The sequence below is a fragment of the Lagopus leucura genome, unplaced genomic scaffold (genome assembly GCF_019238085.1).
Source record: "Lagopus leucura isolate 7727_CA_CO unplaced genomic scaffold, USGS_WTPT01 Super-Scaffold_100001, whole genome shotgun sequence".
Taxonomy (NCBI): Eukaryota; Metazoa; Chordata; class Aves; order Galliformes; family Phasianidae; genus Lagopus; species Lagopus leucura.
The window spans coordinates 7,624,551-7,636,870 of record NW_024962262.1 but is presented as its reverse complement, the minus strand read 5'-3'; the positions used below and the strand labels follow the sequence as shown (position 1 = coordinate 7,636,870).

Below are 12,320 nucleotides of genomic sequence, written 5' to 3'. Positions count from 1 at the left end.
TAAGGTTTAATTTTCAGTATATCATACATTTGGTAGATAATCACTCTAACTTTTCAAACTTCATTATAGGAACAAATTAACTACAAGACTTATTTTTTCTTAGTGTATAAAGACATCAACTGCACATTATTAAATAAAAAAACTACCAACTTTAAGTTATTTCTGAAGACTATCAAATTAATTAAGATAATTATGACAAAAGGATAAGAACTTAGAACTTACATACACTACTACAATAATTTTAAAGTTACACTTACTTATGACCCAAGTGTTTGAGAAAATATCCAAGGACTTTCAAAGCTTGCACCCATATACTCTCACTTTTGGAAGCCAAAAGTTTATAAATTACTCTAAAAAAGGAAAACAAATTCAATACTTTAAACATCACACCTACAACTTGTTTTTCACTGAACAGTAATATTTTATAATGAGGTTATGAAATAATAATAAACTCAACCATTTACACAAAATGAAAGGATACACTGAAAACAGCAAGCATAGCATAAGAATTTGATCACAAATTCTTTGGGTCAGAGGTATGGTGTCTCATCACTCAATTCAACGCTTCAGAACAGAAAGCAAAAACTTCCCTAATGTTTCTATAGCAGAAAAATAAAATCAAAGGCAGGCTGAGCAGCTGTGGCTCAAGACAAAAGGAAAAAACTGGAACACAGTCACATCTTGGAGCTTCTTGTAGTACCTGGATGCTACAGAAAACAAAAAGTAACTTGTTTGCTTGTCTTGCTATTTCTGCTATAGAAAAATAAACAGAAAAAAGTGTCCTAACTGTGAGTACAACCAGTATTCCTAGTAGTTTTGTTTCAGCTTGCACTACCATTTCAAACAATTAAATACAAGTAGTTGCATGCAGTTTTACACACCTTATAGGAAACACAGTTGAATTTATCAGTAGTAACCATTTTTTCTATTTTAAAAAGTCTCTTTTGTTTTCCAAAGTACTTTCACAATAACACAAAATAAAAATCTATAGTAAGCATTAAATTATTAGTAATAAACACTGGAAAAAATGCATTACCAAAAAAAACCAAAAACACCAGAAATACTGCTTGTCTGGTAATGATCAGTTACTGAGTCTATGAACAATCATATAAACATATAAATTCCACAGATATTTTTAAAAATATTTTCAGAGAAAATCTAAGAGGGTTAAAGCATGATCTCTCTCATCTTCCTCTTCTCCCCAAATTATGTAGAGCATTTAGAGTATTCAAAATAATTCTAAGATAGATACTTGGCTTTTTGATGCTTCTTGCTAATTACATATTCTATTTGAGATGGAGAAACAAGTACAGCAGTTCATTTACCTTCAAATATGAAATTTCCTCTCAAGAGGAAAACCTCTTTCTCAGAGACATAAAAATAGTCTATTTCTTAGTTCTATTTCTAAGTTATAGCTTAAATAACTAAAATTCTTGAAAAATCATCATGTGTGATAATGTGAAAAAGAAGGAATCTGGGGAATGCTAATATTGAAACTGTTTTTAAAACATTTTCTCACTTCACTGTCTTACCGTATCCCATTTCTCTGATCAAAGGCAGGTATCATGGATGCTGGATGTTCAGACATCAATGCCACCAGCAGCTGCAGCACATCATGAATATTTTCATCCTGTACGACAAGCACCAATGTTATTCCACAAACTAACCTCAACAGCAGGCTTCTCCTAGAGATCGTACAATTGATTACAGTAAAGGACGGGTAATTACAGAAATGTACCTCGTGCATTGTTAGCAAGTAATTTAATATGCTCTGCAGTTCATCTTCTTTCACACCTCGATCCTGAAAAAATGAGATGGGATATTTTTTCAGAGAAAATTCATTCTGTAATGCTTGGCCTAAGAAAAGCTTGGACTCAGTCAAATAATACTATAAAATTACTATTTAAATTCAAAGAGCTACTCCACTTTTTTCCTTTTCTTTCCCATATCACATTGGCAGTACAAAATAGCCTGAAGTAAGCCTTCTATTCTTGCTAGATACAACTCTCATAGTGTGGGCACTCAAATGATATCAACTATTGTTGTCACTCCTCCAAGCCCTGACACACAACTAGAAAAAAATTCTAGGAATAAGCTGGGGCAGAAAATACTTTTTTCCAGACAAGTCTCAAATGGCAGATTATAAATCAAAGACCATCTGTAACAGATAGAAAGAGCCAGAAAGAGTCCTAAATGTTTCATGCAGCAGTAGGACCTTAAAACCAATAAAGCAGTAACTAACTTAACAACTTCCACAACCTTTTCCTTTGATCTTTTTATTATCAATCTATTTTCACATAAAAATGAGCCCAAGTACCTGAACAGTTCTACAGTATTACATATTATTTCTGGAAGTACTTTTAATAAAATATATATATCTTAGTTTGGTCAGGTTAATAAGAAATATTACACGGATTTGCTACCCTTACGTTCATTGTTAGTATGTGCATCAACCTTAAAATTAACCAGAAACAGATATAATACCTCATAGGTAGCACATATTTATATCTCTGGAAGAGCTTATTACTAAAAAGAAAGAACCTATATAACAGTCTCAAAGGTTTCCATCTGGAATAGCTTATTTTACCTTCAATATAAGTTGTTTCAGAAACAGAAGCATGAATGCTCTTAGTGATATGATTTCTTTCTGTGAGGGTCGAGGACCATCTGGAAGAAGCAAAATATACCACATTTAAATATAAGCTAATTTCTTTAATAACTGCAGCTTCTTTGGGAAATCATAGTTCTTAGAACAGATTTCATATTTTATTCACTGTATAAGAGCATATATTTGCAAATGATATAATCTAAAGCCTTACAGAATTACATTTTACAACTATATAACTTGAGCACTTTCATTAAAAAAAAAAAAAAGAAGAAGAAATCCATATATGTATGTATAGATCTATATATAAATATTAAAGACATAAGAACATGAAGAGCAATAACAAGATTGCAACTCGCACAGCTAAATTAAGGTATACACTCTATAGATTTTCTTCTATAAGCTGGGAGTTGCAAATTCTAATACAGGCAACAACTCTATTCACAAAACCTAGTCAACTGACCCAATGCCATGATAAAAATGCCCGATTCAGGATAAAAAATCAATAGTTCCATTGTTCTACATTGAGTGAAATTCCTCTGACTTCAACAGAAGGTCAGACACACCTAGCACAAATCTACACTGTAAACTTACAATAATATAAATTGAACAATATGAAATGAATATGAAGGTGAATTTTATCTAAAATTTCTGATGACAGTAACTCAGAACAACTAAGCCACTTTGTTAAATGCCATAAGAATGAAGTCCAACAGAGCAGGAATTAATGAAATATTAGTCATGGCCATTACCTGCAAGCAGAAACTGAAGCCATTTAATCAAAGAGAACTTAGGATTTGAAAACAAAAATGTTAAATTTAAGCCAGCAAAAAGAATGTCTGTAATTCTTTATGCTGAAAAAAATGTGCTTGTGGAAGTATACTAGTAAAAGAATAACCAAAATACTGAGTAAGAAACAAAGAGCTAAAACAATTACATTCACTTGAACCTTGCTTTATGGATACTACATTCCCCCCTTTCATAAATAGTTACGGTTGAACTGGAAATTTCTTTTTTAAATTCCTACTTTTCAAACAATGTGTGCCAGTCTTAGATTTTGTACAGTGAATGTAGATGAAGGTTAATTTCAGATACACAGTTAATTCACATTTCTGCTTGAAGGCCAGATGAAAGAAAAAGAGTGGCTGATTCCCTGTTCTGAATGGGAGAGAAGAACTGGGTACTTTTCTGAAAGAAGCAAATAAGTCTCAGCCTTCTCCTACCATCACATGCAACAACAGTGACTGTAACCCGCTATAAAGGCTTTGATTCTACAGGAACTGTTTTCTATGAATACTGTCTAACGGTACTATGAAACACCTAGTACCTACCATTAAAACAATTGGACATTTTGCTACTAAAGGCAGTACATCAAAAATCACACGTGTTTTTCTGGTTTGTTTCTAGCCAGCAGTTATTTTTTTCCCCCAAGTGAAATGCAGAATTGACTCCTCTAACTGTATGACAGAAATCTGTGTCTTCACGTTGCCTCTCTCCTCCCACACCTTATCAGGATTCATATCAGACAATGTCTGAAAACCAGGCCTAAAAAACAAGGTGTTTTGTCTCTCCTGAAAGACTGTAATTATGGAAACTGAAAGTGGAACACTAAGACAGTGAAGAGCTCTGCAAAATATTTCTGTAACAGAAATTTCAAGAAAGGATTAAAAAGAAGATATCCCAAATGATGCCAATATCAAAAGGTTCTTGAGTTTCATATTTCTTATTCAAATACCCATAGTTTCTCTGGAGATATGGGAGAACCACATTTTCAGTTCTTCAACACACAAGGAACAGAAAAGGCACCTTCTCAAATCCACTGATGACTTGACTTTCCTTTAAATATCACTCTGGTACTTATTTTGAAAAGATGAACCCTCAAACAAAAAGACTGATAATGTGATGTGAAGATTTCTCTAATAGTTTTAAGTATTATCACTGAAATGCATCACTTTGCATAGCAAGATAAGAAGAGTTAAATAATTCTCCACTCATCCTATTTGTATCCAAAATCCACAGAAGAAAATAATTAAGGAAAGAAACTACCACTAAGCAATTTTTACTCAATTGCCTGCTTCACAGGCAATTTTTAGATGCTGCAAACATTTGAAAATGTTATGATCTTGCATCTTCACATCCTATTCTGTGAGATTTAACAAAATGTTAAAGGCATTTATGTGCCAAATCAAGAGAATAGCTATAATCATAGTTCGAGTGTAAAACATAAAACATAATCAACATTGAAGATTGTTTCCTGTGGAAACTGATTTTACTTATGCTGCTCTTCCTGATGTCAGAGTTATTTCACCGGTTTACTTTAACATGGCCTTCATCAAACACAAGTCAGCTTTTCCCGACATCTATTTACAACTGATAACTGAAGCAAAAGCAAGCAAACAAAGAACAAGAGTAAAATAAGAAAGTAAAATCCATAGTTTTAAGATTAGAAAAACATTGATCCATATATGTGTATGTAACTACATATGATAGAAAATGATCAATCAAAATTACAAAAAAAAAAATATGAAGCAACTACACGTTTTGAAACAGTGTTTCTGATACTCGAGAAGGAAAAAGAAACACAATACAAATTTAGCATACTAAATCCAAGAAGAAATATCAGTTTGAAATAAAAAAGCAATAATGAAAGAGGTGATAGAAAACCAAATTTGAAACAAGTATTTGAGTATATCAAATAATTCTAAGTGTTTACACCTCCTATTTTATAAGCTGACTACCAGAAGAAGCAATGGTTGAACTTTCATATTTTTTAAAGAAAACAGTGTTAGCCTAATGAGAAGCTTCAATATTCAGACAGTTTGGCTTTAAATGGGGTATACTGAACTGTCAGTGTAGGAAATTTACCCACTTGGTGCCTTATTGAGACACAAGAAAGCAAAGGACCTTGAAGCAAAAAACTTACATGTATGTAAGAGTAAAGTAAACTATCTCTACCTAAAAAATGGTACTCCCATACAAGATGTAGGAAATATACAATTCAGATAGCTGTGTAAATAAGCTTACATTTTTAAAAGATAGCAACTTACCCGAAAATAGTACAACACTGTCAAATTTCTGTTATTGGTAAGATTTCCATTACTGTTTCTTTCAGTTTTGAAAAGTCTGATGTAAAATTAGCTTAGAGTTTCAACTGTCTCCACTAAGGAGATGCCGTTTTGAAATGCTGGAGGGATGGGATTCCACCCAGGCTCAAGAGGTGGGCCCAAAGAAACTTAATGAAGTTTAACAAGGTCAAGCACAAGGTCCAGCAGGACATACCAAACACAAATACAGGATAGACAGTGAGTATATTGAGAGCACACCTGAAGAGAAGGACTTGAGGTTGTTGATGGATGGAAAACTCAGTGTGAGCTGATCTATTAAAGTGGGTCCAGAGAAGGGCCATGGACGTATTCAGAGGGCTAGTGCAACTTTAGGGAAAAATAACCCCATTTTCAAAAAGAGAAAAAAAGATCTAGGGATTATAGGCCAGTCAGTCTCACCTCTGACCCTGGCAAGATCATGGAGCAGATCCTCCTGGCCCTACTGAGGCACATGGAAAATAAAAATGAGGTGATTGGTGGTAACCAGCATGGCTTTACCACGAGCAAGTCATGCCTGACAACCTTGGTGGCCTTTTATGATGGAGCTAGGGAGTCAGTGGATAAAGGAAGGCCAACAGATGTCATCTAGCTGGACTTGTGCAAAGCATTTGACACTGAACCACATCACATCCTGGTCGCTGAACTTGGGAAAAATAGATTTTACGGATGGACCACTACCTGGATAAGAAATTGGCTGGATGGTTGCACTCAGAGAGTTGCAGTGAATAGCTCAACGTCTAAATGGAGACCAGTGATGAGTGGTGCTTTTCAGGGATCAGGGCTGGGACTGGTGTTATCTTTGTAGGTGACATAGTGAGATCAAGTGCGCCCTCAGCAAGCTTGCAGACAACACCAAGCTGAGTGGTGCAGTTGACATGCTAGAGGGAAGGGATGCTATCCAGAGGGACCTGTTCAGGCTTAAGAAGTGGGCCCATGCCATCCTCTTGATGTTCAACAAATCCAGGTGCAAGCAAGCACCTGGCTTGAGGCAGTCCAAGGCACATATACAGGTTGGGTTGAGAATGGCTTGAGAACAAACCTGAGGAGGATTTGGGAGTGTCAGCTGATGAAAGATTCAATATGAGTTGGCAATGTGTGCATGCAGCTCAGAAAGCCAAAAGTATCTTGGGTTGCATTAAGAGAAGTGTGACTAGAAGGCTGAGGATGGTGACTCTGCCTCTCTACTCTGCCCTCGTGAGACCCCTCCTGGAGTACTACATCCAGTTCTGGGGCCCCTACCACAAGAAGGACACTGAGCTGTTGGAGCTCCTCCCCCTGCAAAGACAGGCTGAGAGAGCTGGGGCTTTTCAGCCATGAGAAGAGAAAGCCGTCAGGGGGAACCTTACAGCAGCCTTGCATTACTTGAAAGGGGCCTATATAAAGGCTGGAGAGGGACACTTTATAAGGGCATCTAGTGACAGGACAAGGGGAAATAGTTTTGAACTGGAAAAAAAAAAAAAAAAGGTTGGTTCAGATTTGACAGTAGGAAGAAATTCCTTACTCAGAGGGTAGTGAGGCAGTGGCACAGGATTAGTAGCTGCATGCAGACTAATAAAATCAACACAGAAATAACATTCTGGAATAGTTAAATTTTCCGAATTACTAAAGTTGGGGAAGCTATGAATTGCTGAAAACAGAGATGTAAAGAAAAAGCATTAGGTAATATTATCTACAGCTTTTTCTATTTATAGTATTTTAAGCTTACCACCTTGAATCCAACAGAGCCACAAAACACGTTGCCAGATTGCAGTTAATGTTAAAAGAAAGGATAACATCTGGTGAAGAAAAGTAATTTAATATCCAGGCAATTAAACATTTTGAGAAGTTTTCAAGAATTTTATCAATTGATGAAATTAATTGAGTTGGATAAGATAACTAATATGAAATTAAGTTAATATGAAATTGAATTCAGCAACCCATCACATCAGCAATTATATTTCCACAGTCATTTACTTGCAAATCATCAAACCATTTGCTACCTGTAACGTAAGAGCTGATTCACATGTACAGAATGCCATAGCTATGCTGGATTTGCTGATACAGTACCACCTCACTGATCATTTTTCCTGATAAGCCAACAAGCTTCAACTCAATACAATGCCCATTTTCAGATGAGAAGTATGACAAAATACTTTCGTATAATTGTATGAAATATGTAAGTCTTTCTGCATTTTAAACAACAGGGAAGAGGATAAGAAAGAAAGAAGAAAAACGTAATCTGAAAAAAGGCACTATTAGCTGTAAATCTAACTCAAAAAAAGTGGAAATGCAGATGTAGTGGCTAAAAATATGTATGTTGAAAATGTACATTGCCTCACCATCTATTGAATGCTTTCCCAATTACACTATGCAGGCCTTAGTAATTATGATTTTTGTTGTACTGCTACAACAAACAAGCAGCAATCTGCACTATCTGATTACCTTTCAGGGAGCTATCTGGTTGCATCCTTAGAGAAATAGAAGATGCCTCTAGACTGAAATTGACACAAATAAAAGAATGTACTATTCCCTTAAAATACATAAGAAATAGAGATAAAAATAGGGAAGTAAAACATCCATATGTATGCTAACTTCGAGTTAACTGATTCATTTCTCCTCCCTAAATCTGTGTCCCTTGTACTCCATGTTCAGATTTTGAAGAATAGATTTTTTTTTTCTAGCTACTCAGTTGGCATTACACTTACAAATACTCAAAAAATACAGCTAAGTAATACAAATCTTCTGCAGAAAGAAATGTCACACAGTTTCCACAAAAGCAAGCCCAGCCAGAGGGAATTCTGGAATATGCAATACATTCATGAAGCGTTGTTAGGTAATAGCATAATGACACAGAACTATAGGAACTCTTTTCAATTAAAAGACAAAAAAGCATGATAGTAATAGCAAGAAAACAATATTATCAAATTCACAATCTCAAAGTGTTTGAACCATCTTCCAGATCACAGTCTGGAAGTAAATATGGTTGACATCTGGAAAACTCACCTTTCAGTAGATGGCCATTTAACAGTGCGATTGTAATTGTGGTGTAGCTGTTATAAACTCATTGGCTGGGCTTTTAACAAAATAATTTATCTCTGAGTTAAGAGCTGGTTAACTTGTCTGGTGAAAAACTGTACCCCATGCAGGGCAACCCACAGCTGAATAGGACATCCAAAGCATGAGGCAGGAGAGTCAGCCCTATGGTAGGATTCATCTCATCCTAATTTCAAATGTCTACAGCATACTTACAAACACACATGACCAGCTTCTAACCTTCCAAAGGAGATCTAGTCAGCCAATGGAATCTAGAAAGCAAATGCCCTTGAACTCAAGTAGCTCTCTAGCCTTGCTGAGCAGAGTCTGCTCTTTTTAGGTATTTTTAAAGCAATTTTTAGTAACTGTGTGAAGAATATAGTTAGTCTAACATTACATTATGAGATAACTATAAATGAAGTCCCAGTTCCTATTTCTTGATGAATAAATAAAAATGGAAGGAACAATTCTTATCTTAGACTGAATATGCTCACAGGCTGCTCTTTGTGTGAGACTCAGGAAGCTACAGCTTCACTGCTTATAAGGATACCCAATCTAGGATAAGTATTGTTTCTTACATTTTTATTTAACCTCCCTCCCCCACCCAAATTTTCATATAGCTATGTATGTAGCTGACATAATTGAAGAATTAGACAATAGCTTATACACATTTAGATTCTTAAATATTTGGATGTGTGACAGCACTACAAAATCTCCCAATTGTTCAATTTCACAACATGACAGTAATAGTTACAGAATAAAAATAATTTATGAGGTTCTCGCATGAATTAATTTTTTAGAGATTTTCTGCCAAATCCTCCCTTCTTTGCACAAGTAGTCTGCTAAATGTAATGACATTACAGTTGGAGAGTATAGGATTAGAATGATTTGATGCTTTGGTTAATATGCATCTGTTACACGCAGCATTTAGCCTGCATGTATTATCATATTTTGTTGTTGATACCTTTTAATACTTCCTGAGTTAGATCAAGCACATGGCTATAAACAAAGTTAAACCAATCTGTTTTATAAGAGCAGAGAGAAAATATTACTGAACTGAAAATATACTTTAGAGATCTCAAGAGAAATAGAAGTTTCCATTCTGTTTTCAAAAATCACTTAACAATATCAAACAAACATTATCATACTTAAATACCAAAAAGCGTTGTTATGAGATGTAGTTAACATTTTTTTCTTCAACACAGTAATTTTTTTCTGTGTTTTCTGAAGTAGTTCCACATAACTGTGAAGACCACCGTAAAAACCTTTTGGGAATACCTATAAACATTGGAAAGGGTGTCAGCAACTCACTTATCAGAGTTGTTGACGGCTGGTTTACTGCCAACTTACCTTGTCTGCAAGCTTTAGGGACCTTAACAAATATATATCAAAGATTTTCCTATAGAGGAAATGCACATAATTTCTTTCTTTGTACTTACCTAACCCTTTAGGAGTAATGCCACTGCTATCAGCAGGATTAACCACCCAGTAGTAGTATTTCAGTGTGTGCATTAACTGCAGTACAGTTCCTACTCTGCGTATAGTGTTATAGATTGTAGCAGTTCCAATGAATTCAGCTGACAAGTAGGTATACAAGGACAATTGCACCTGAAGAATGAAATAGTTATCTACATAAGTGTAAGCTGAGTATTAAAAGACTTCAAAATTTCATTGGGAATTAGTTTGGATGTGATTAAAAACAATACAAAAAATATTAGAAATAACTTTAATGAGGGCAGAAACTGGTTTATCATCACTGGATCGTCACCTGGAATGACCTCCAGAAATTCCTTTTAAGAAAAATTATATATGATTCCATCATTTACGTACTGATACATGTGTTGCATTTTTGTTGCTTTTTTTTTCTTTTTCTTAGTCTTCTTAATGCTTAATCTGTAGGAAAACCATGCAACCTCTGAAATTTTTTTGACAGAATTACCCAGAATCTTAAGCAAGAATTTAACTGCTTTTACAACTGTATAAAAGGCATTGGAGAACATAGTTAAGCAATGGATAAACTTCATGATCAAAAATATCTTTGCTATTACAGTGCTTTCAAATTGAAATATATATATATATATATACATATACATGATGTATATATATATACATAAGTACCGTAGCATAAAAGAACATAACTATTTCACTTCAGTGTATAAAGAGTCACAACATACTTCAAATGTACAACTACCTTTGCAGGGGTATGTATCCAGATAGCGGGATTAAAAAGGATGTGATCACATAATTGCTTCAGCAGAGGTGCTCCATGAGATAATCCATCCAAATATTTTGCAAATGATAAAAATTGTTCCAGAACTGCTCTTGTTATATGAACTCTAGATGACTGGGGAAAAAAAAAAAATTAAAAAGAGAAATTAATATATATAGAGAGATATAGATTCTTTGTTAATATACTTACTTTCTTAATATCAAATGATACTTAATATCAAATGATATTTTCACATGGTTCATCTTTACGAAATACATGCAAACTCATATGTTTTTATTTCATTGGATAAGAAAGGAAACAAACATAAACAACTTATGCTTTCTAATAAAACTGATGGTCTTTCTATGAACTACATTTTACAAAACATCAGGCAATAACTCTGAATAAATTCTTGTTCTTTTTTGTTTGTTCGCTTTATTACAATCCAGTCAGCATTCTCCATCCCACAGAAGAACACCTTGAGAACTGTGTCAGAAAACCTTAGCTCTTCTTCAGATAGTTTATGAGTTTTACTGAAATTGAGTTCATCAATATGCAAACACATGTTAGTAGCAGATTTCTTATTGTTAAATTTAAGTATTTGAAATATTTGGGTTCAAAGTTTCCTCAAATTGCAGGAGAGTTGTTCAGCTTCATAGCTATGCCATGAAACACTGTTGAGATCTGCTCCTTTGCAGACAAGGAAAGCAGACTTTCACAAATTTCTTTATGTACCAAGCAAACAAAAGGAACCAATAAGAAAAAAAATGCAAAAAATCCTTCTATTTGCTTTCCTCACAAATTGTTCCATTTACTTTTAATGCTATAAATACAGTCTGAGAAAATGCAAATTTTTTATTTTTAGATGAGAAGTCCTTTTGTCAGTAATAGTAGTTCAGCAAAACCCTAATAGTGCTTCGTTCTCAAATGATTGTTACTACATTAACCACATGTTGACCAAAAATACAGTTGGAGTCATTCAAGAACATCACAGCCATAAGATTCAACTGTAAATATTACTGCCTAAGCAATCTTAAAACAAACTACTGTCAGCTGTATTTAATTATAATAACAGGACATTATAATGGTTTGGGGCCAGAAGGCACATAGTGGTCATCAAGCAAGCATCTGAAATGGACCTCAGCTTTGTGATAACTGCTCATCATGTCTGAAAGCAAACAAGCAAAGAAAACACCCCTTTCAATTGTTTCTCCCATAAACAAAATTATGTTACAGCTTTCCTTCTTCTAAACCCAACTCAATTATTTTATCAATTTCAGAACTAAGCCACAGAGGATTACTTTAATTTTTATTAACACGCAAATGCTACAGTAAACCTAAATTATGGCATGTCTGAGATATGCATGTATAAACTAGGAACAATGTAACT

General features: G+C 34.5%; 1 protein-coding gene across 1 annotated transcript in view; it reads right to left on the bottom strand.

The window, feature by feature from the left end:
* NBEA (neurobeachin) overlaps nt 1-12,320 on the bottom strand; it is a 466,212-nt gene that overhangs the window by 331,892 nt on the left and 122,000 nt on the right. Inside the window, exons 12-17 of the mRNA XM_042868525.1 lie at nt 10,913-11,065; nt 10,161-10,329; nt 2,588-2,667; nt 1,739-1,801; nt 1,533-1,630; nt 258-350 (exon numbers count right to left, since the gene is read on the bottom strand). Of these exons, the coding sequence (XP_042724459.1) occupies nt 258-350; nt 1,533-1,630; nt 1,739-1,801; nt 2,588-2,667; nt 10,161-10,329; nt 10,913-11,065 (656 nt within the window). The remainder of the gene's footprint in view (nt 1-257; nt 351-1,532; nt 1,631-1,738; nt 1,802-2,587; nt 2,668-10,160; nt 10,330-10,912; nt 11,066-12,320) is intronic.